Source organism: Aethalodelphis obliquidens, unplaced genomic scaffold, assembly GCF_003676395.1.
Source record: "Aethalodelphis obliquidens isolate GAN/ISIS:26980383/991018 unplaced genomic scaffold, ASM367639v1 scaffold2, whole genome shotgun sequence".
Lineage (NCBI taxonomy): Eukaryota > Metazoa > Chordata > Mammalia > Artiodactyla > Delphinidae > Aethalodelphis > Aethalodelphis obliquidens.
The window spans coordinates 57,369,977-57,395,364 of record NW_020837946.1 but is presented as its reverse complement, the minus strand read 5'-3'; the positions used below and the strand labels follow the sequence as shown (position 1 = coordinate 57,395,364).

The window sequence follows — 25,388 nt, the reverse complement described above, 5'->3', positions numbered from 1 at the left end:
AATATTCAGCCTTTTGTGCTTGGCTTCTTTCACTTAGCCAAGTGAAAGCACTTTCACTTTCATGTTTTCAAGGTTCACTCATGTTGTAACGCTCATCAGTACGTCATTCTTTTCTATGGCTGAATAATATTCCATTATATGGATATACCACATTTTATCATCAGTTTATCCAAACATCAGTTTGGTTGTCTCTACCTTTTGGCTATTGTGAATAGTGCTGCTATGAACATCTGTATATAGTTTTTGTTGAATGCCTGTAATTCTTTTGGGTATATACCAAGCTGCGGAATTGCTAGGTCATATAATACATGTAATACTTCTTTACATTGCTAAATTCAAATACTGAGTAGTACTTTTAAGAAAAAGGTGAAGGTTCCAGGAAATTATGTAACGTAGACTAGGTGATTAACCAACCAGAAAGTGGTAGTAGCTCTAGCTCTTTAGTGTTTCTGACACTTTATAGAGAGTGGGAAGGATACAGATAAGTTAGTGATCCTCAAATAATGTGCTCAAAAATTACCTGAGAAACCTTTTTAAAAATGCAGATGGCTGAGTTTCAAGGCCAAAGACTCTAATTCAGTAGGTCTGGAGTGTAGGGATTTGTACTTTAGACATCCTAGGTGATTCTGATGGAGATGGGTCTTCCCACTGCACTTTGACAAACCCTTGTAGCTGACGGCTCTTAACTGAAATCAAATTAGGCAGAAGGGATTAAAGGAATAAAATGAAGCTTTCCAACTGTCAGCCTAAACTTTTATAGAAACCCTGAAACTGTGATGACAAATAATGTAAATGTACAATATATTTGCTAGGGGGAAAGCTCAGTCTTTCTATAGTAGCACCCCTTTCTTCATTTTAATAGGCAAAATTTGACCAATAAGCAACATGTAGTATTAGAAACAGAATACTATTGAACCAATTGTCATTCCCAAGGCTCCTATTATAAACATTTGTTGGTATCAAAGATGAGCAATGCTTTAGCAACTTTTGGCTTTAAATTTAAATTCAGTTTACTTTTTGATATTTGGTTTTTAATGAGAGCCTTGTTTAAGCAAGAAACTAGCTGCTAGTTAGATTGAGTTTCTTCTTAGAAGACAGATAAGATTCACTATAGACACACAACTGCTTAACGTGAGACCTACTGAAAAGTAAAAATCACCTCCCTAATCCCAACACCCATTTAATAAGGCTTCAATTTCTAAAAACCCGACATGATTTATTTTTAGATCCAGCTGTGTTAAGACCAGCCAGGTTAGTCCTGGAAGGTGATCCTGCTTCCAAGTATTGTAATTCACGTTATTAGCCCTTAAAAACACAAAACCATCTTGAGTAATTAATATCTTGATTTAATTAATCATATTTCATAGAAGCTCAAAGCACTCAAACATTTCCCCTTTACACGAATAAACAAAAGCCCTATAATTTACAATGTTCAGAACACTATATAAAAGAATTCCCATAAAAATTACATTAGGATCTTTTCCATCACCAGGGCAACTGCAGTAGTTTCCTCTGACTTGTACAGCCTCTGCCTGAATACATGTTCTTCTTTGTGATGATCTAAATTTAAATTAGGTAAGTACAAATCACAGCAAAAATTAAAGTTTTCATCTTTAATGACTTTGGAAATAACGTACATTTTCATGACACCAATGCTACAGTTTTTGGAGTCACAGTAAGATACACAGAATTACATCTGTAATTAACATGAATGCCAACATTTCAAGCAGTAATTTCTGTTACATGGCAAACAAAATCAAGAAAGCAACCATCAAACAAAAGAGACCCATAGCTTCAGACAAGGCAAATCCCAGGATAGCATATGAGAACAGCTGCTGTTTCAGCGAAGGGTTTCTAAAAGAGACAACACATATCATTGTTACTTTGAAATATTATTTGAATTTTAACATGGTTGGTAAATGTTAAAAAACCAGATTACTAGCATGAGGATCTTTGTAAATTGGAAAGTACTGGAACAGTGTTTTTCCTAGTTCTCTTTTGGTTCTGCCTTTGACATTCCTTTCTCCTCATTCCTAATCATATGGGGAAAGGGAGGCACTGTCTCTCTATATCAATATAAGTGGTTAGTCTTCATCCATTTTGAGGGATTCTGACATTCTTCTTATCCCCGTGAAAGTATGTTCTATACTTTTTAAGATTTGTTAGTTTAAAAATAAGGTCTTAAGTAATAAAACGGAAGCTGATATTTTTAAAGCATGAGCTCTCTTAATTATATTCCCACTACAACTTAAAAATTAAAGAGTGCAGACTCTGAAGTCAAAGTGAGTTATAATTTATTTTCTGACACTGGCTTTGACTTTGGGCAAGCCGTATAACCTCTGTGTCTCTAGTCCTCCACAGGTAAACCAGTGTTTCTCCAAGGCGTGTTGGGAGCAGTGAGATAACTGCATGCAAAGACCTCAAAGTATAATGCAAGACACAGACAGGTACTTAATACAAAGTAGCTATGATGATTTCACTAGTTTCCTAAGTTTCCAATTATTTCAAGCATGTTTTTAAACTAGTTTATTCGGCAACAGGAATTACCTGGCGTAACCAATGATGAGGCTGCCGAAGACTGTGCCAATACCAGCACCAGAACCAGCCACTCCTACTGTTGCAGCACCTGCACCTATAAATTTGGCCGCAGTATCAATGTCTCTGCTGACTGCACTGGTCTGGAACTCCCTTTGGATTAACTGAGACACACCATTCTGGGCCCCATTAAATACCGTAGAGCTCTAGAGAACAGGAAATAAAGGCAAAGGTCAAATCAGCAATCACAGTTATCTATTTTAATTACTGTACTGTCAAAATGATAACCACTTCTCTATTTTTGTAGCTGAGTTTGAATAGGTGGTGTGGCACAACAGAAAAATCTGTGGCTTAGAATAATTCCCATCTTGCAGAATAGGAACAGCAATATCACACTGCATAAGGTTTTTGAAAATTAAGAAACGGTGTACGTGCATATGCTTTTAATTTTGAATTAATTAATTTATTTTTGGCTGCATTGGGTCTTCATTGCTGCACATGGGCTTTCTCTAGTTGTGGCGAGCAGGGGCTACCCTTCGTTGCAGTGAGCAGGCTTCTCATTGCAGTGGCTTCTCTTGTTGCAGAGCACAGGCTCTAGGTGTGCAGGCTTCAGTAGTTGTGGCATGTGGGCTCAGTAGTTATGGCTCGCAGGCTCTAGAGCACAGGCTCAGTAGTTGTGGTGTACGGGCTAAGTTCCTCCACGGCATGTGGGATCTTCCTGGACCACGGCTCGAACCCATATCCCCTGCATTGGCAGGCAGATTCTTAACCACTGCGCCACCAGGGAAGCCCTGCATATGCTTTTTAATAGAGTAGGCTGTTCAGTAACTGTTGCTATCATAATCTTAAATACAGGCAACTCAAAACCATATACTTAAGTATATATACTGACTATATTTCTTAGCCAATTCAGGTGGATAAGTTTTGGATACAGAAGTTTCTTTCATTGGCTCATTCTCTGCAAATATTTTGGATGAAAGGGTGGAAAGGACCCTCTCAGACCACTCATTAATGAGGTTTTTCCCCTTCACTTTAATCGAAACCATAAGGCTTATTTGGTAGTGTTACTTAATTTCTATTATTACTACATTTACCTCTCCAGTCCTAGCCTCTGGTCGAGATAACACTGATGCAGAAATTGGTCTGTATGCAACTCTGGATCCAGCTCGGATCTGTTAATGAAAAAAGATTCCATGTATTAAGTAAAAATACAGATAAAACTTCAATGGCCCTTCTTGCACCATGAATTCTAAAAAGGCAAACTGCAAAAATGAGTAAGAAAAATTATGACTTTCCTCTATTGATTCTTATCTTGTCTGTTTGGTCATTTTTCAAGGCACAAAGCAATTTTAATAAAATTGTTAATGCAATTTTAAAGCTTGCTTCATAATGTATTTGTGATATCCTGAACAAAACTTCTAAGAACAATTAGTTAAAAAGAATAAGTATTGCTTTTAAAATTTCAATTATTGTAGCGCCACAATTCAGATCAGAAAACCAGCAATAAACACCCCACATTCTTTGGTTAAGTTTAAGTGGATCAACAAGTAGGTACAACAGCACTATAAACAGCGTGTCATTTTAAATAGCCCATTAGTTAACATGAGCTCCCGCTATTTCTAGGATATTCTTATATGTCCATTAATCATAGAATTAAAAAGCAGCTTAAGCAATTCCACATCAGTGGAAGAACAATCGTTGAAATACTCTGACCATAAGGACACGTTCCAGTCCACCTTCTCCGCCCTTGAGTGTCCACTAAATTAAGGTCACAGAAAACCCCTTCAGAACCAAGACCTGATTCTCTAAGACAAACCCCCGAGATCTTCACGTCATCAAAAGTGTCCAAAATGGTTTTGGAAATAACATCCCAGAAGCAGGAGGAGAGATTTTCGGGTCCTGCACCAGCCGCCTCCGCCCACACAGGGTGAGGAAAGTCCCTCCCTCTGCAGCAGCAGACTGACCTACAGATCAGCAAGTGAGAGTGCAGCCGCAACGCTAGGCCTCAGGGGCCCCCTCCACCCTCCACTGCACCCCAACCCTCGCGAGGCCGCGATCCAACAGGGTGTCGGAGGAGGTGGGGTGGGGGGCCGCTCCGGAACGAGGGGCAAGGAGGGTTTGACCTACACCGAGCTGGGCCTGACAGCTAGGCCTCGGCGGCTCTCCACCCCGCGAGTGGAGGGGAGGAGCGGAATGAGAAGCCCCAGGAAGAGGAGGAAAGGGAGAAAAGGACACAGAGGTTATGGGGCTAGGGAGAGCTGTCCCGAGAGGGCGGTGTGTCCTGCCCCGAGGTGACCCGTTCAACAACGTGGACGCCCGGGCCAAGTGGTCGGGGCCTCGAGCCCCCGGCCCAGCCTGGGCTACGCACCAGAGCTGGGGTGCAGGCGAGCTTGGCGCAGGCGAACATCTTGCACTCTTCGGGGCGGCGCGGCTGGAGGACTTGGGTGACAAGCGGCTAGGGCTCCTCTCCCGCTTCCTCTCTGCGGAGGCAAAGAGGCTTAAGGTCAAGTGCCCTCCGAGGGCCCGTCCTTCCACCCAGGTCCCGCGGGCTCCCGTGCACGCGGTCAGCTCGGGTCCCGTGCCAAGCGAGGCGACAGCAGAATGAATGGATCCCTCCTGGGCGCGGCTCCACCTCGGCCAGGTCCGGCTCCCGCACCCTCCGCTTACCTTCCCAGGAGGTAGCAGCGGCCGAGTCAGCAGAGGTCGAAGGAATGGGGCTGGGTGCGCAGGCGCGGTCCGGCTCTTATCCGCGCCGCGGCACCCGGATGCAGAAGGCGGGGAATCGGGTACAGCTGGGAAGACGCTCAAGGTCACTGTGTAACAACTTTATTGGTAACCAGTCGGGAAAGGCAGCGACAACCGCCCGGAGACGGACTGAGGAGCCGAGGGTGGCGGAGGGACAAAAAGAAGAAATAAAGACCAGCCCAGGCAGAGAGAACCGAACAAGTTGTTTCGCCTTTGATCTAGGCTGGTCGGAGGATAGTGGGACTTTGTCTTTCAGTTGATGAGATTTGGCCTTTTATCAGTTTCTAGGTCCCTTTCATAGAGGAGCTCCCTTCCTGGTCATTCTCCTCTGTGAAATGGGACTCAGTGTGGGGAAACGGTTCATTCTCTGCTTGGCAGAAGCAATTAGGGTTCCCAGCAAAGTGAAAATACATTTCTTTAAAGGAATCTGGAAAAGGTTCCAGAGTCTGGAATAATCTTTTGGGTGAAAGTGGGCCTGACCTACTGGGACAAAGGAATAAGCAAATGAATAGATCTAAGAGCTTAGTGACTTGGGCACAAAATTGCCTCTTGGTAAAGTGAGGCAGGTCGGTTTTTCAGTCCCAGACCCATGGTTGGGAGAATTAAGGGATTGTAAATGTTTTTTCATGTAGGGCCAGGGACTAAAGAAAGTCTGAGTTTTTTCAAAACTGACCCAACTTTAACACTTGTTTTTGGTAACTTTGGACTTCAGATGAATACAGAAATGTCTCAGAAAAATGGCTCTTTCTGGACTTCTGTTAAGTCCTTGAATTCTGTAAATCTGACTTAATAGTTCTAACAAGTGGCTATCAGAGGTGATACAAGTCAACATAAAAGAATAAATATCTAGTGTGCCCAGATGATGGGATGGCTGGGGACTGAAATCCTACCCACTTGGTCTAGAGCCCTGGTACAACATGGACCCAGAGGATCACTTCTTCTTCTAGTTGGCACAAAGGTGCAGTATCATCTAGCAGTAATCCTGGGGAGAAGCCCTCAGAACTAAAATTTGAAGAGTGAATAAGACTTTGTCACTGATCTAACTTCACAGACAAATGCTTCAAAATCACACACGAGCTAATCATTTTAGTTTCAATCTCTTTTTTAAAATTAATTAATTTTTATTTTTGGCTGTGTCAGGTCTTAGTTGCAGCACGCGGGATCTTCGTTGCAGCACGCAGGCTTCTCTCCAGTTGCAGCGCGCTGGCTCTCTAGTTGAGGCATGTGGGCTTAGTTGCCCTGTGGCATGTGGGATCTTCCCGGACCAGGGATTAAACCCATATCCCCTGCATTGGAAGGCGGATTCTTAACCACTGGACCACCAGGGAAGTCCCCAGTTTCAATCTTTAGCCCATAAAATAGAGATAATGCATACGTGCAGTTCAAAGAGAAATTATTAGTATATTTTCTCAAGTACTCAGTTCTTGCCTGAAGTATGTGGTAAGATGTCCTGTGATGCTTAAAGTAGAATAAACAATAATGCTCTGTATTAGTCAGAGTTCTCCAGAGAAACAGAACCAGCTGGAAGAAAAACTGACCTCCCTCAGTAGGATCCTACAGGTTCTGCTTCTGTGGAGAACCCTGAGTAGTACAGAGCACTATTGTTTATAGAGAGAGAGAGAGACAGACAGACTGACACAATAACCATGAGGAATGGGCTTATGTGGTTATAGAAGCTGAGAAGTCCCATGAGCTGATGTTCCAAGCTGGAGACTCAGGAAAGCTGGTGGTATAATTCAATTGGAATCTGAAGGCCTGAGAACCAAGGAGGCCAATGATATAAATCCCAGTCTGAGAAGATAAGATGGAATGTCCCATACCAAAGCCAGACAAAGATGTCACAAAAAAAGAAAACTTACAGGCCAATATCACTGATGAACATAGATGCAAAAATCCTCAACAAAATACTAGCAAACAGAATCCAAGAGCACCTTAAAAGGATCATACACCATGATCAAGTGGGGTTTATCCCAGGAATGCAAGGATTCTTCAATATATGCAAGTCAATCAATGTGATACACCATATTAACAAATTGAAGAATAAAAACCATATGATCATCTCAATAGATGCAGAAATAGCTTTCGACAAAATTCAACACCAATTTATGATAAAAACTCTCCAGAAAGTGGGCATAGAGGGAACCTACCTCAACATAATAAAGGCAATATATGACAAACCCACAGCAAACATCATCCTCAATGGTGAAAAACTGAAAGCATTTCCTCTAAGATCAGGAACAAGACAAGGATGTCCACTCTCACCACTATTATTCAACATAGTTTTGGAAGTCCTAGCCACAGCAATCAGAGAAGAAAAAGAAATAAAAGGAATACAAATTGGAAAAGAAGAAGTAAAGCTGTCACTGTTTGCAGATGACATGATACTATACGTAGAGAATCCTAAAGTTGCTACCAGAAAACTACTAGAGCTAGTCAATGAATTTGGTAAAGTAGCAGGATACAAAATTAATGCACAGAAATCTCTTGCATTCCTATACACTAATGATGAAAAATCTGAAAGAGAAATTAAGGAAACATTCCCATTTACCACTGCAACAAAAAGAATAAAATATCTAGGAATAAACCTAGATAAGGAGACAAAAGGACCTATATGCAGAAAACTGTAAGACACTGATGAAAGAAATTAAAGACGACACAAACAGATGGAAAGATACACCATGTTCTTGGATTGGAAGAATCAACATTGTGAAAATGACTATACTACCCAAAGCAATCTACAGATTCAATGCAATCCCTATCAAACTACCAATGGCATTTTTCACAGAACTAGAACAAAAAATTTCACAATTTGTATGGAAACACAAAAGACCATGAATAGCCAAAGCAATCTTGAGAAAGAAAAACAAAGCTGGAGGAATCAGGCTCCCAGACTTCAGACTATATTACAAAGCTACAGTAATCAAGACAGTATGGTACTGGTACAAAAACAGAAATATAGATCAATGGCACAGGATAGAAAGCCTAGAGATAAACCATAGGAACTATAGGAATAGCTACTACCTTTGGCTGAGTAAGAGTGAATAGTAACGAAAAACTTAGAAATTTAGAGGAGAGGACATGGCTGTCACAGGAACTTGAAGTTCACTTGTGGTGAAGAAACTTGCTGAAGGCACGGGCCACAAGTGAACCATGAGGATTGCCGAGGTGAACACAACCAGGCCTCTGCTGCAAGCCAACCCACCTGAAGAAGAAAGGAAAGTCCTTCCTCCTCTTCTGGCCTCACAGTGTCTTTCCAGTGCCCTCTATTGGCCAAGCCTAACATTTTGCCAGTTGTCATAGCAGAAATGCCTATTGGGTCCAGTTGTAGAACAGAAACAAGGCATAGAAAGATGGATTTCTAGTGGAGAAGTCATAAATTACTAACTAGCACAGATGGTAAGATTCTCAAGGGCAGGGATTAGGTCTAATTTGTATTTATGTCTTCCACAGCACCTAATGTAGAGTATTAAACATAGTAGTCACTCAGTAAAGTTTGCTCAGTAATAAATAGGGTACTTAGTATATTCGAAGTAATTTGCAGAAACTTTATTATTCTTCTCTTTAACTAAAATTTTAGGCTGTTGGGAAAAATTGGAATGACCTCTAGAATTTCTTTTTCTTGCTCATACTGCAAAATTCAAACTTAGAGAACTTGAGGAACATATTTTTGCTTTGTGGCATGAATTTGTTCAAACAAACATTTTTTCTGTGCCTAAGAAGGATTCTGTGTGTATATTCTCATGTGCCTAAAGAATTCATTAAAAAACAAAACAGTAAAGCCCTTTATTGACCTGTTCTATGATACAATAGAATATTGGCAGGAATGGGACATCAGCTGAAGCATAATAGGCCCTGGGCTGGGTTGTGAGGTAGGCAAGGTCTGTCTGTGGTCAAACTTTCACTTCTTTTCTCAATGCCTTTGGTCCATCCTTCGGCAACTTACTCTCTCTGCCGGCACCTCGTACCTTCTTGGTGTCTCCTGGCTATGTTAGGCTCTCCATGGTGGCACCTACTGAAGCCATCTCTTTCCAGGCAGTGTCCAGCTTCTGAACTCTTATCCATGTAAAATCTAACTTATTGCTTGCTTCAGCAGTGCATATACGAAAATTATAATGATACAGAGAAGACTAACATGGCACCTGTGCATGGATGACACTCAAATTTATCACGTATTCCATGTTTTAATAATTTGCTACCATTTCCCTCACAGGTGGGGAGGGATGTGAATGCATCTAAGAAAGGGAGAGAATTACAAATGCATTTCCTGTGTTTAAAAAATAGAAGGTTTATCGATGGTTACCTATGGTGGAAGGAATAGATTAGAGAGAACAAGAATAGAAGCTAAACCTCTTTGAATATGCTTTGCTTTCTGGATTTGAATTTGGAACCATGCAAACCATTTATAGAAGTAAAAAAAATTTAAATCCCTACAAATTGAAAGTAAATGAAACAACTGAATTTAACTGTATCTAGTCGGTAACATAACCACACATTTACTTTTGGTAAGTAAAAAGAGTCTACAAATGGATAAAAAGACAAGCAACTCCTAGATCATCTGCTTTATGCACGCCAGCCTCTTTGTTATTCCTGCAACATGCCAACCATATTCCCCTGACAGAACTGCACTTTTCATTCCTTTAGTTTGGAACACCTTATGTTTATGGTTTAACCTCCACTTCATTCAAGTCTTTGCTCAAGTCACTTCTCAAGAGAGACCTTCCTGGATCCCTTACCTAACCTTATATTTCTCCATAGCAGTTATTGCTACCTGGCATTATTTACTGCTTGTTTGTTTGTAGCTCACATTAGACTCTAAGTCTATGAGGACAGGGACTTTGTTTCGTTTATTGCTGTATCCACATAGCCTAGAACTTGCTTGGCCCACTAATAGGTACTCAGTACATTGTTGAGCAATGAGGTTGGAAGGAACTATTAAATTTTCTTCACATACCTCTGTATTATTTGATATGTTACCATAAGCATTACTTTAAAATGTAAAAAACCAATATGTTAGGAAAGTTTTAATACTTCATAATAATTGATAAATGTATTATATTATCCCTTCTATGGCACTTGTATTAATGAAACCAAAGGGAAGCATTATTAAATGTTGAATTTCAGTTTTTGGTGATGGGCTTTGGTGTACTTTTATATTCAAACTCTAACCTCTCCATGGTAAGGCTATTCCTGTTTTAAAGCGTCACGTGGGTGTGGGTGTGGGTGTGTATACCTTCTTATCTGTATGTTGGCTGGAGTTTCCTGTATGTGATAGGAAAGTATATTGTCAGTTTCAGCTGTGTGTGTGTGTGTGTGTGTATAATTTTTTTTTTTTCTGGCTGTGCTGCGTGGCATGTGGGATCTTAGTTACCTGATCAGGGATTGAACCCGGGCCCACAGCAGTGGAAGCACTGAGTCCTACCCATTGGACCACCAGGGAATTCCCTCGGCTATATTTTAAGACAACCAAATGCAAATGTAAGTCCTTATTCTCCTTCGAGAAATTAAATCCATTCATAATCAATGGACCCAGATACTGAACTTACTGTTAAGAGATAAGAGATTTCACAACACTAACAAAATGTTTGAGAGGACTTTTGCTTATCAATTTTTTTGCTACTCTAGCCTCAGTGAGGTCTTTAAGGGTCATATTTCTAGTCCTAGTGCTATGTGATAAATGAAGGTCTTACATCAATTTAGGGAATTACAGGGTTTCCATATGGTACAAGTGCCCCATGCTGAGTAATGCTTTGTTTTCTTTCCACCTTTGGATTATCGTGGCTCTGTGTAAGAATAATATGGTTACATGGCACGAGTCACTCTCCTTGGCCACCTCTTACATCACTGATTTTAGTCAGTTATTCCATTACTTTAGTCAGTTATTCCAGTTTGTTCAGACAAAGAGTCTCAGACTTTTCCTTACCAATCTCACCTATCTAAGAATTTCTGATCTATGGGCTTTACTACCAAGGTTAGTTTCCTATGTCATGTCCCCAAGCCAGGGAACTTGGCTTAAAGTAGTGAGGGCTCTGTATTAATTTTAAGGGAAGCATTGTTTTCAGAGGCAAAATATCAAGGAGACACATTTCACAAAATGGGGTCTATAAACCTTAAGGTTCATTTAAACCTCAAGGATTAAGTTACAGTGCTTGCTGAAATTGCCTTTCTTGATTTGAACTAGAGGAGAGCATAAGCAAAATGTGTACGTTTTAAATATAGCAACTTGTATTTGAACTTGAAGTGGAAAACATGGCCAGAAAAACACCAGTGGTCAATAGCTATAGGAAAAGCAAAGTTCATAGTAGATAAAATCTTTAATTTAGAGGGTCCTATTCCCTCATTGTGATGAGAACATTCCAGTTTGGAAAGTCACACGTGGAACTTCTTTTATCTGGTCATATTTTTTGCTCAGTCTTATACGGTATTATGGGGCTGGTCAATCATTCAGGAGAATGGCCATATATTCATGGTAGACACAGGTTATTGAACTGCAGATTCTACCAGTTGCTCCAGGTTGTTCTTTGGTGAGATTCCATCTGCCTTTCTTGACCATTTAAGGGAGTTCTCTCAGCTTGTTCTACCAGAGAACTCCTACCAGCTGAGGAATACAAGCAGACCCCCTATAGGAGTACAGCCTTAAAGGATCAGGGAAACTTTTCAAAAGGCCCTGTTCTATTTTATGTTAAAAAAATCCTGCAATGTTTATATGATACTCTATTGTAGAAATTGAGATAATTTAAAATGCTTTAAATTACCAATTAAATTACTTAATTCTCCCCTTTATTATTCTTCAGTGAAACTGATGTACCAGGAGATAGGTCGTGCTAGGAAAGCATGGTTTTGCTCACTTCTTACCCAACCATTGCCTACTTCAAGATTGCAAGGACCTCAGCTTTAGGAGGAAGGATTTATTGTCAGACCTTCCTCTTTCTGGTCTGCTCAACCCATGGCCTGTGGCCATGGGTACATTAACAGAGGGTACACTAATACACAACAATATGGTATGTATTATATACCAGGTAGATAGTCCACCTTTCTGAAAACTAAACTGGCAAATTGTATATAATCCTTTTATTAAGATCCTAACAATTTTAATTTCTCAAGAGTTAACTTTAATCAGACCCTTCCACTACACTGTTTCCTCACTATCTTTCAACCTCTTGGCAAAATATCTTAGTGTTTCTTACACTACATCCTACGTCTGATCAGCATCAGTTAACCTCATCTGATCAACAGCACGACAGCATGTTGAGAGCTCTGGGGAATGAACTGGAAGGGAGGGACCAGGTATAAGGAGTTCAGGTTAAACTCAGGGTCTGAAGTGGTAACTTCTTCCCCCATACAAAGGCTGTGACTTTTTCAGATAAATTTGGAGGGTGCTTTTGGTAGGCAGAATGCCCTTCCCCAAAGATGTCCATGTCCTAAACCCCAGAATCTGTGAATATGTTACCTTAGATGGTGAAAGGGACTTTGCAGATGTGGTTAGGTTAAGGGTTTTGACATGAAGAGATTATCCTGGATTATCTGGGTAGGCACAATGTAATCACAAGGGTCCTTATAAGTGAAACAGGGAGGCTGGATAGTCAGAGAAGGAGATATGACCCTAGAAGCAGAGTCAGAGTGATACAGCATGAGAAAGACTCTGGCTGTTACTGGCTTTGAGGAAATGGAAGAAGGCCACCAGCCAAGGGATTCAGGCAGCCTCCAAAATCTGGAAAGGCAAGGTAATGGATTCTCTCCCAGAGCTTCCAGAAGGAATGCAGCCCTGCCAATACCTTGATTTTAGGCCAGTGAGACCCATTTCAAAATTCTGTCCTCCAAAACAGTAAAATAATAAATTTGTGTTTGTTTTTTCTTAAGGTACCCAGTTTGTGGTAATTTGTTACAGCAGCAGTAGAAAACTAATACAGAGGTCAAATTGTGGTGATTCCAGGCATGGGTCAAATCAAGGAGATGGGATGGGGCCTTGACTTTGGAATCCAGGCAGCCAAGGTGCCCAGTGTTATGTGGCATGGGCCATTCATTATGGATCTTAGTTTAGTACAAGGCCTGGGAGATGAGTAGCAGGGGTGTGCTCTGACAGAAGAGGACATGATCTCCAAGAGCATAGTAGGTATACTAGCCAGCTTACTGGAGGACAGAAAAAAAGCCAGGTACCCAAGAAACTGGACAGAAGTATATCAAAAGAGAAGACTGATATCTCTAGGCAGGCAGATATAGGAAGCTGGTATATAACAGTGCTGCTGAAATGCTCTTGAGCATAAAGCAACAAAATATACTTTCTGAACCACAGTGACTTCTAGAAGACTAGAAATAGCTTTCCAGGTTGGCCTCCAAGTTGCTCTTAGGGTTAGAAAACCTGCAGCAAGAGTGCAGCTACAGGAGAATCACTAATGATAGGCTGTTGGCCAGAAAGGGAATAGAGGGAGGGTCAGGAAACGTGGGCCAGTGTCAATTCAATGATGAGTCAGGGTCATTGGTAGCTTATTGCACAGTAAAAGTCACAGGCTTCCTAATTCATACTTTTTGACTATTCAGAGGTCTGATCTAGGTGGTACTATGAACTAAGTCTAGACACATTCCTTCCTTTCTTCTTTTCCCCCACTGAGACTACCCTATTTAGGCCAATACCTCACTAGTACTACTCTACTTTTTTTTTTTTTTTTTTTTTGCTGTACGGCTTAAGGGATCTCAGTTCCTCAACCAGGGACTGAACCCAGGCCACAGCAGTGGAAGCGCCGAATCCTAACCACTAGACCACCAGGGAACTCCCATATTACTCTTACTTAGTCTACTTGTCTTCAGTTTTGGTCCTTCAGATTCATACGTTATTCATTCATTCATTCAACAAGCATTTTATTTATTATATATAATTGTGAGACTCCTTTCCATAGATATTTTCTTTGCTGAGAATTCTAGAATAAAATATATAGTAATGAATGTAAAGTTAAAAGCTTTCATTTTTTTCTGGAACCCTGCTACTCAGTCTGCTATTAAAATCCTCTGGTCTGGCCAAACAACCATCCTCCAAACAGCCATTGCATAAGAGCCTCTTTGTAACTGGCTGCTTTGCTTTGGCAAAGCTCACAGGGACCTCTTCAGTTACCTCTTACATATGTCAACAAAACATATGCTATGCAAATACAAGTGAAGGTTAAAACAAAATAAATAGGGGGCAGACTGGGTGGAATGTTAAGAATTAGGACCAAGTTTTCTTAACTGTCTCTATTTGCTATTGTTGCTCCAAGATTATCTGGACAAACAGCATTTCCCCTGAGATCTGCTAATTCCTTGCCACATTACAGTTCTCCTGCCTTGGAGTTCTGATTTAATTTGGACCTCTAGCGTACCAGAATATAGACCCTTGGCTTACGCATCCCATGCTTTGACATCTAACCAATTTTCTCTTAAAAACAAAAAGAAAAAAAACCCCACCAAAACTATCCTTCTAAAATTATATAATATATGACTACAGGCTTGTAAAAATCTAAACAGTATAAAAGTATAGACAATAAAAACTATAGCTCTTATATATCCTCCTCCCCAATATTGTTTTCCTTCTCAAAGTGATCATTATTAACCACATAGTGTATACCTTTCTAAATCTTTCACTGTATTTTTACATAGTAGTATACAAATTTATGAATATAGTTTTACATTTTCTTAAATAAAAATGTGTATCTTCTTTTCAATGAATAGTGCTGGGAAAACTGGATATATATGTGCAAAATAGTGGGACCCTTACCTTATGCCAAATACAAAAATTAATTCAAAATGGATCAAACACCTAAGTGTAAGATCTAAAACTATAAAACTCTTAGGAGAAAACATAGGAGAAAATCTTCATGACAAAGGATTTGATGATGATTTCTTAGATATGACACCAAAAGCACAGGCAACAAAACAAGAAATAGATTAACTAGACTTCATCAGCATTAAAAATTGTATGCATCGAAGGACACCGTCAAGAGAGTGGAAGACACACGCACAGAATGGGAGAAAATATTACAAATCATATATCTGATAAGGGATTAATATTCAGACTATGTAAAGAACTTCTACAACTAAACAACAACCCCCCCCAAACAACCCAATCCAAAAATGAAAAAGGAATTCAATAGACATTTCTCCAAATAAGATATACAAATGGGCAATAAGCACATAAAAACATGTACAACATCACTAGTCATTAGGGAAATGGAAATCAAAACCACAAAATACCACTTCATACCTATTAGAATGACTATTATCCAAAAAATGGAAAAAATTGTTGGTGAGGATGTAAGGAAATTGGAATCCTGGTGCACCAATAGTTGGAATGTAAAATGGGATAGCTGCTGTTGAAAACAATGTGATGGCTCTTCAAAAAGTTAAATACAGAATTACCATATGATCCAACAATTCCACTTCTAGGTATATATACTCAAAACAATTGAAAGCGGGGACTCAAACAGATACTTTCACACCAGTGTTCATAGAAGCATTATTCACAATAGCCAAAAGATGGAACCAACATATATGTCCATCAACAATGAATGGATGAGCAAAGTGTGGTATATACATACAATGGAATATTACTCAGCCTTAAAAATAATGAATATTATTTTAATACATGCTACAACAAAATACACACTACAATGAAATTAGAACTTCTCTAACACCATATACAGAAGTAAACTCAAAACGGATTAAAGACCTAAATGTAAGATCAGATACTATAAAACTCCTAGAGGAAAACATAGGCAGAACACTCTTTGACATAAATTGCTTCAATAGTTTTTTTTTGTCCCATTTCCTAGATAATGGGAACAAAAGCAAAAATAAACAAATGGGACCTAGTTAAACTTAAAAGCTCTTGCACAGCAAAGGAAACCATAAACAAAATGAAAAGACAACCCACAGAATGAGAGAAAATATTTGCAAATGAGGCAACTGACAAGGGATTAATTTCCAAAATACACAAACAGCTTATATAGCTCAATATCAAAAAAAAAAAACCCCAATAAAAAAACGGGCAGAACACCTGAATAGACATTTCTCCAAAGAAGACATACAGGTGGCCAACAGGCACATGGAAAGATGCTCAACATTGCTTAATTATTAAAGAAATGCAGTTCAAAACTGCAATGAAGTATCACCTCACACTGGTCAAAATGGCCATAATCAAAAAGTCTATAAATAATAAATGCTGGAGAGGGTGTGGAGAAAAGGGAACCCTCCTACATTGTTGGTGGGAATGTAAATTGGTGCAGCCACTATGGAAAACAGTATGAAGGTTCCTTAAAAAACCAACACTAGCATTACCATATGATCCAGCAATCCCACTCCTGGGCAGATATCTGGAGAAAACTCTAATTTGAAAATATACATGCACCCCAATATTCATAGCATCACTATTTACAATATCCAAGACATGGAAGCAACCTAAGTGTCCATCAACAGATGAATGGATAAAGAAGATGTGGTACACACACACACACACACACACACACACACACACACACACACTAGAATATTACTCAGCCATAAAAAAGAATGAAATAGTGCCATTTGCAGTAACATGGATGGACCTAGTGATTATCATACTAGTGAACTAAGTCAGACACAGAAAAGCAAATATCATATGATATCACTTACATGTGGAATTAAGTCAGACAGAGAAAGGCAAATATAATATCACTTATATGTGGAATCCAAAAAACGATACAAATGAACTTATTTACAAAACAGAAGCAGGGGGCTTCCCTGGTGGTGCAGTGGTTAAGAATCCGCCTGCCAATGCAGGGGATATGGGTTCAAGCCCTTGTCCGGGAAGATCCCACATGCTGCGGAGCAACTAAGCCTGAGCGCCACAACTACTGAGCCTGCGCTCTAGAGCCTGCAAACCACAACTACTGAACCCACATGCCACAACTACTGAAGCCCGCGCACCTAGAGCCCGTGCTCTGCAACAAGAGAAGCCAACGCAATGAGAAGCCTGCGCACTGCAAAGAAGAGTAGCCCCCACTCACCTCAACTAGAGAAAGCCCACGCGCAGTAACGAAGACCCAACGGAGCCAAAAATAAATGAATTAAAAAAAACAAAAAACCCCCAAAACAGAAGCAGACTCTTAGACATAGGAAACAAACTTATGATTACCAAAGGGGAAAGGGGGAGGGAGGGATAAATTGGGAATTTGGGATTAACAGATACACACTACTATCTATAAAATGGATAAACAATAAGGACCTATTGTATAGCATAGGAAACTATATTCAATATCTTGTAATAACCTATAATGGAAAAGAATCTGAAAAAGAATATATGTATATGTATATAAATAAAACTGAATCACTTTGAGGTACACCTGAAACACTGTAAATCAACTATACTCAATTCCAAAAAAAATAAGAAACAGGCTTTGGAAAAGTGAGCTTTTAATAAAACAAAAATTATGACAAAAATATTGTATCTCAGCAAAACATTTTTTTGATACATGCTACAACATGGATGAAATTTGAAAACATTAAAATAAGCCAGATGCAAAAGGATGAATATCATATGATATACATAGAATAGGCAAATTCATAGAGACAGAAAGTAGGATAGAGGATACCAGGACTGAAGGGAAGGGAAATAGAGAGTTACTGTTTAATCGGTACAGAGTTTCTCTTTAGGATGCTGAAAAAGTTCTGGAAATGGATAGTGGTGATTGTTGTACAAAATGTGAATTTACTTAATGCCATTGAACTGCACACTTTAAAGTGAAATAATTTTTAATATAAATTTGTATATAAAATTTTATATTATGTACATTTTAACTAAATAAGTATAATATATAATGATAAATATAATAAAACAACCCCCCAAATTATACCTTGCTTTTTCAACAAATACCTGTTAGTATTATTTCAATTTCAGTAAACACACAGTTACCTCAATCTTTTAAAAATAGTGTTTAAAATTTTATAATGGAGGGACTTCCCTGGTGGTGCAGTGGTTAAGAATCCGCCTGCCAATGCAGGGGACATGGGTTCAAGCTCTGGTCTGAGAAGACCCCACATGCCACGGAGCAACTAAGCCCGTGTGCCACAACTACTGAGCCTACACTCTAGAGCCCGCGAGCCACAACTACTGAGCCTGCGCTCTAGAGCCCGAGTGCCACAACTACTGAGCCCACATGCCACAACTACTGAATCCCACACGCCTAGAGCCCGTGCTCCGCAACAAGAGAAGCCACCACAATGAGAAGGCTGCACACTACAACAAAGAGTAGCCCCCGCTCACCACAACTAGAGAAAGCCCACGCACAGCAACAAAGACCCAACGCAGCCAAAAATAAATACGTAAATAAATTTTAAAAATTTATAACGGAAAATTCAAACATATTAAAAAGCAAAGGGAATAGTATACTAAATTCCCACCCATCACCCAGCTTCAATGGTTATCAACGCGTGGTTAGTCTCGTTTCTTCTGTTCTCCCTCTCATCTACTCCTTTTCCCCTCTATCTGCTCTACCTCATGTTATTTTGAAACAAATTCCAGAAGTCATAATATTTAAATTATGAATGTTTAAGTATGAATCTGTATAAGGACTCTTTACTGAAAAACATAACCACAATACCATTATCACACCTACAATATTTAATAATTCCTTAATCTCAACAAATATGCAGCCAGTGTTCAGATATGCCTGATTGTATTATAATATTTTTTAGTTGGTTTGTTGAAATTAAGACTCTGTACAAGTTCTACACATTGTAATTAGTTATATGTCTTTTAAGTCACTTTTCATCTATAGACTCTCCATCACTCTTCTTTTGCCTTTATTAGTTGAAGAAACTCAGTTGTTTGTTACGTAGTGTTTCCCATAATCTGGATTTTGCTAATTTTATCCTCATGGTGTCATTGAACATGTTCATTTGAACTCTGTATTTCCTGAAAATTGGTAGATAGACCTAGAGGCTTGGTCATTTTTTTTTTTTTCCTTCTTATAGCTTTTGTAGGTTGTGTTGTGTACTTCCTATGTGCACCATTTTGGAGGCACACGATGTCTGGTTGTCTTTTTTCTGATATTAAAATTGATCAATGAGTTCAGCTTGATTTATCCATTATAAAGCTCCCCATCAGCTTCCTACTTAACAAGTTTAGTGCTCATTGATGATTATTTCATTAGGATTGAAATATGGCGATATTCTTTTTCTATTATTTCTTCTTCACTTAGCTGGAATTATTCTACAAAGAAAAACTTTTCCATATCAACTATTTTTATTATCTTGTGTTAGTTAGGACAGAAAAGGCAGAAGAAATTGTTGATTCTTTCCCTTTATTACAGTTTTCAGAATAATGAGTCATAGGTAATTTTAAACCATCAGGAAATGAATACAAGAGTGATTTAGCCCATGGATTTAGAGTGGGGGATATATCTTTAAGGAAATTTGGATGATTTCTGTCTTTGAAAGAAGCCTGTTCTAGGTGACCTGTAAGGTCCGTTTGAACTCAAAATTTTTCTTATTCGTGAAAAACATTTATGCTTTATTTCTTAATTTTGTAAAGAATTAGTTAATATATTCTAATGTTCTTTAGAGTGTAAGACATTCCTTTAACATATAGCATAATTTATTTGCCAAATAATTGGCAATAATTTTGTGGGTTTATCTCAAAGTACTGGAGAGTTAGCTGATATTTTTTGGGGGACTACTTCATTATCTTTAAAATTTTTTATGTAAAAAATTTAAGCTATATATATATATTTTTTTGCGGTATGTGGGCCTCTCACTGTTGTGGCCTCTCCCGTTGCGGAGCACAGGCTCCGGACGTGCAGGCTCAGCAGCCATGGCTCACGGGCCCAGCCGCTCCGCGGCATATGGGATCTTCCCGGACCCGGGCACGAACCCGCATCCCCTGCATCGGCAGGTGGACTCTCAACCACTGCGCCACCAGGGAAGCCCTAAGCTATAGTTTTAAACTTTAAATATTAAGCAAAGAAAAATTGCAAGGAGAGTGCAGAGAACTACTGTTTGCCCTTTACCCTACTCACCAATTCTATCATTTTTCTACACTTTTTCATATTCTCTCTTATTCCCTCTGTTTGTATACACACACACACGCACATGTATGGTGTATGTGTATGTATGGTGTTGTCTTTATACATAGATATGTCTATATCTCTCTATCCACATCTGTACACAGGTGTTATATATATTATTTATTTTTCCTAAACCATTTGAGGGTAGGTTTCATGCCTCATGCCCCTTAATATTTCTGTGCATATTTCCTAAGAACAAGAAGATTCTCTTACATAATCACAGTTATCAATTCAGAAAATCTATCATTAATAAAATATTTTTATTCAACCTACAGCCCACATTTCAATTTCATCAGTTGTCCCAATTAGGTCCTTTAGAGAATTTTTCCCCTCTAATACAGAATCCAGTCCAAAGTCACTTACTGCATTTAGTCACTGTGCCTCTTAATCTGTTATCATCTAGAACACTTCCTTAGCCTTTCTTGCTCTGTCATGACACTGACATTTTTGAGGAATCCAGGTCAATTTCATTCATTTTTTCCTGCCATAACCATATACATTACTCAGTTCTCATCATAAATAACAGAAATTGCCTATGGCTGACTGAGCAGGAAAGGAATTTATTAAAAAGGTATTGGGGAGCTCCCTGACATATCTCAATAAATACATTTTATTTTGCATATATATATATATACATCAAACCATATTGTTTACACACACAAAATAATGATATTTATTGAGCACTTCTAATGTGCCACTGTCCCTATTACACTATAAGTATTGTCTTACCCAAAACATGACCCTATAAGATACTCTTTCAAATACTCCTGAGTCCCATTTTGAAAATGAGACGATTGTGGATTACGGAGGTTAAGTGGCTTGCCCAAGGTCACACAACTAATACGGGGCTGAGTGTTCAAAGTCAAGTTGTGTCTGACACTAAAGTCCATCCCTCTTCAGTTCCACAGTTTTATATGGCAGCATTACTTGAACATTTTCCCGTAAGATATTTTCTAGAAAATAAATGATCTGTGATAACCTGAAATATTAAGTATTGTTTCAGTAGATATTATATAATAAGAGGTACATGCTGAAAAACATTCACACTTTTGTATAGCTTTTTTCCATCTTTAAAAATGCTTCACAGACATGACCTAATGCTAGAGTTACTGGCCAGAAAATCCTCGGCGTGCACATCAAAATGTACCCACTTGGGGGCACCCACAATGCAGCTTTTCTGCCTGTTCTCCTGCCCAGAAGCTTTAAGCCCTGCAGAGCTGGAGTTGAGCTAGCTGATGAGCTCAGGCTGCTCTACAGGACTCAGACAGCAGGAGCTAATGTCTCAAGGAAGTGTCTCCTGTATCTCCAAGTGGGTTAGCCTGTTGCCTGAACAATACATTGTTTTGTGTTATTTAAAACATTAATAATTAGTGCATTTGCTACAGGCCAAATGTACTAGATACGTTATTAGGATTTAACGACCAAGACCTAAAAATAATTGCTGATTAAAAATGATATATTTGTCCAAAGGGGTTTTTGGATTTATGCTATGCCAACATTAGGCACATAATAATTAACAGGGGTAAACATAAACAGCAGGGGTAAAAATGTGTCCTAAAATCAAGCTAAATGTTTCAAACTGATTTTGCATGTGTGTTCACCTGAGGCATGCTCTCTGGTGATCTCTAGAGCATGGAGGGCTTCTACAGGTGTTACTGCTAATATAATCTCTAGGTCAGTCATTTGGTCTTCAGCTGTATCAGATAGTAGAGATGCTCCTGAAATATACTGTCAAAGATGTCATTGACCCAGATGTAGTTGCCAAGACTGCCTAGAAAGGGGTTATTATTCTAGAACATAAGGAGAGAAGATATGGAAAACGAGATTCTACTGGACGTGGCTATCACAGTGTCTTTTATACCCACCGCCTCTGCTAAAGAGGCAGATGAAGGTGGCTATGTTTCGTACCATATAAATCTGCCTTGCACTAGAGGGGGCCAAAATATCAACTGGAGAGCAGCTTGCAGGGTGATCTGGCTCAAAAAGCACTACTCAAAGAGGGACAAACTGGACCAATCATGTGCTCGCTTGCAGGAATCTGATTTGGGAAACTGAAACACGAAGTGGGTAACAGTAGGAACTGATGTGGAAGGAGTATGGAGGGGGGTACAGTGTAGAATAGAGGCCAAGAGCAAAGCCAAGTATGAGGAAGCTAAGCTGTGAAAAAGATGAGAATAATTAAGTGGAAGCTGTGAGAAGGAGAAGACAGAGAAGAGAAATCCAGTCATTTGCGGGAGGAGTAGCAAGAAATTTGAGGAGAAGCAGAGACAGGGAGAGGCTGAGCCATGTGGAAATGGAGCACTTTAGAGGAGAGTCATGGCTCTTGTTCCCGAGGGTCCTTGGGAACAGTCTGATCCCTGTTTCTGGTCCAGTCTGGTCCCTGTTCCTTGACTGCCATGAGATCCTGGCTCCATCCTGAGTCTTATAATAAACAGCCGTTAATTGTGCAAACTTGAGTGAATATCTGTCTCTCTCTAACCAAACTAACCAGAATAGGAGTAATGGGAGAGAAAAGTATTACTGCTTCCAGAGTCCTTTTTGAAAAAGTGTGGTAAAATATACATAAAATTTACCCCTTTAATCATTTTTAAGTACACGGTTCAGAAGCATTAAGCACATTCATGTTGTTGTGCAACCATAAACACTGCCCATCTCCAAAACTTGTTCATCATCCTGAACTCTGTCCCCATTAAACAATAACTCCCCCTGTCCCCTCGTGCAGCCCCTGGCAACTACTATTCTACCTCTGTCTGTATGAATTTGTGCAGTCCCTTTTGAATGAATAATACTGGTAGTAAATGGTTATTATTTATAATTTATATAAATTATATTTATATTAGTTAGGATTCATTTAAAATATTGGTATCAGATTAAGATATTACTTATATTATTGGTATTAAATAGTTAAGTATATATATTTAATATATTTGTTATAATAATACATGTATACGTATTATTTATGGTTAAGATATTTATTTTATTTAAACGGCTAAGATATTATTTATCTGGACAAAACCACTGCCCAGAGTTTTGGGGGAGCTGGAGTTATCCCAGATAGCCTGGAATGTTTAGACTATTGATTGTGTGCAGTCAATTAACTGCATAAGGAATACAAATCACACAGGAAGGTGTCTGGGATGTTGAGCAATGTCTTTAGCCATGTTCTAGCAAAGGGGTTGGTATGTTTCGAGGAACACTCCTTGATGTATGAAGCAAAATGACCCTCCTTGGGAGGGGAAGACTGAGGTCTGGGAAGAAAGGAGGCCAAGGAAATTGTGGGTTAAAGTCGGCCATCTCTATACGGCTAGAATAGAATTATTATACCAATTTGATTCCTGAAGACTACTTTGGAGACATCCTTCTAAGAGGCTTCAAGGTGTCATAGACTATATATTTTGCCAGTGGTTGTCCTGGACCCTCAACAGTGTGGGTCTATGAGGAGATGAGAGTAAGCTTAAGCTTTTAGGGAACAAGGGTTTGGGGGGAACGACCTGACCAGTTTCTGAGGAAGCTGGCCCAGAAGTCCAAATCACAAAATGCAAATTAAGGTATCAGATAAGGGGAGCTGGGATCCTGCAGCTAGATTCCCTGAGCAGTAGCTATGCTGATGATACTCAATGGCTGATGTCATTTTGGTTCTCATGAAAACAGGATCCTAGACAGCATGGGGGGGGGATCAGGACATGGTCCAAATCCTGGGAAAAATAGATTGACCAGAACTAGGTAGACTGATAGAGTCCCAGCCAGACAAACACATTCAAGGCAGTGCTGGACCAGTGAATAAACCAGAACTGGTGTCAATAGTCTCTTCCTTCAAACTGAATATCTATGACAGGGATTCGTGTAGAAGGCTGCTGTTCCTCCATTCCAGGTAAGACTGATGAAAGGAGAGAGAAGCAGAACCTAATTATAGTTATGTTTGGTTCTCTTTAGCATAACGACAGGGTGGGACTGAGCAGGAAGGTTGAACATGTCAACTGCCCATATCTGGGCTTGAGCACACAAAACAGAGAGTGTGACAATCAGCGTCTTGCTCGGGAGTCTAGAGGAGTTCCATGGCTTTACTGATTGATCCCCTCTTTCAGACCATCCAAGTAAGGCTAAGCAGGCATTGTCCTGAGAACGTGCAAATTCCCTACTTCATAGACCAGCAACCAAACTCCGGACATAGAACGAATGTGTCTGATCAAGGCACTCATGCTGAAAGCTGACCTGGAAGATGGTGTTGTGGCACTGGCCACTGGGATTCCATGTTATTCTGCATACTTTGTCCATCCCTGTTACACGGCATTCAGATCCTCCTTTAGTGGATCTTGTTAACCGAGCTGCTAAGAGCCTTGTCAGCAGACAGCCTTCAGTTGCCAGCCCCTTCATGAATGACCTAACAAAGGAGAAACAGCCATGCCTGAGGTCACCCTTTCTGAGACAGCCCATATCCAATGATTGACCAATGGGGAATATAAAGACACTGACATCTTGGCCCAACTTGAGGCAACTCTGAAGGGCTATTCTAGCTCCGGCACTTCCCACAGAGTCACCTGAGGCAGCTTGATTTCTCCCTTTGCCCAGTTTTACTTCTGTCCCTGCTCTGGTCTGAATGTTTGTGTCTCCCCAGAGTTCATATGTTGAAATCTTAACCACAAAGGTGACGGTATTGGGCTTCCCTGGTGGCGCAGTGGTTGAGAGCCCGCCTGCCGATGCGGGGGATGTGGGTTCGTGCCCCGGTCTGGGAGGATCCCGCGTGCCGCGGAGCTGCTGGGCCCATGAGCCATGGCCGCTGAGCCTGCGTGTCCGGCGCCTGTGCTCTGCAACGGGAGAGGCCACAACAGTGAGAGGCCCGCGTCCCGCAGAAAAAAAAAAAAAAAAAAAAAAAAAAAGTGATAGTATTAGTAGGTGGGGCCTTTGAGAGGTGACTAGATCATGAAGATGGAGCCCTCATGAAGGGGACTGGTGCTCTTACAGGGAGATTCCACAGGGCTCCCTAGCCCCTTCTGTCATGTGAGGGCACAGTAAGAAGGCTCTGGCTATGAACCAGGAAGAGGC

General features: G+C 39.9%; 1 protein-coding gene and 1 non-coding gene across 3 annotated transcripts; one reads left to right on the top strand and one right to left on the bottom strand.

The window, feature by feature from the left end:
• Positions 1-1,325: 1,325 nt before the first annotated feature.
• On the bottom strand, positions 1,326-5,312 carry ATP5MC3 (ATP synthase membrane subunit c locus 3). 2 transcript variants are annotated; one of them, XM_027127666.1, is made up of 5 exons: positions 5,203-5,312; positions 4,904-5,015; positions 3,630-3,707; positions 2,548-2,741; positions 1,326-1,854 (listed from the first exon to the last, which is right to left on the bottom strand). In XM_027127666.1, exons 2-5 carry the CDS (start codon positions 4,940-4,942, stop codon positions 1,740-1,742), a joined length of 426 nt encoding a protein of 141 aa, XP_026983467.1. In that variant the 5' UTR covers positions 4,943-5,015; positions 5,203-5,312; the 3' UTR covers positions 1,326-1,739. The 2 variants fall into 2 exon arrangements, with proteins under 2 accessions (XP_026983467.1, XP_026983474.1); XM_027127673.1 differs by lacking the exon at positions 5,203-5,312 and having other exon boundaries at positions 4,904-5,143.
• A 4,047-nt stretch (positions 5,313-9,359) lies between these two features.
• On the top strand, positions 9,360-9,464 carry LOC113605508 (U6 spliceosomal RNA). The gene has a single exon (XR_003427257.1). It is a non-coding gene; the product is annotated as a U6 spliceosomal RNA (small nuclear RNA).
• The last annotated feature ends 15,924 nt before the right edge of the window (positions 9,465-25,388 follow it).

Excerpts from the sequence above, each read along its gene's own strand:
- ATP5MC3 (XM_027127666.1), bottom strand. The coding sequence starts at position 4,942 with ATGTTCGCCTGCGCCAAGCTCGCCTGCACCCCAGCTCTG. Across the intron at positions 3,708-4,903 it reads TCGCCTGCACCCCAGCTCTG|ATCCGAGCTGGATCCAGAGT; the intron begins GTGCGTAGCCCA and ends TTTCATTAACAG. Across the intron at positions 1,855-2,547 it reads CTCATCATTGGTTACGCCAG|AAACCCTTCGCTGAAACAGC; the intron begins GTAATTCCTGTT and ends TGTCTCTTTTAG.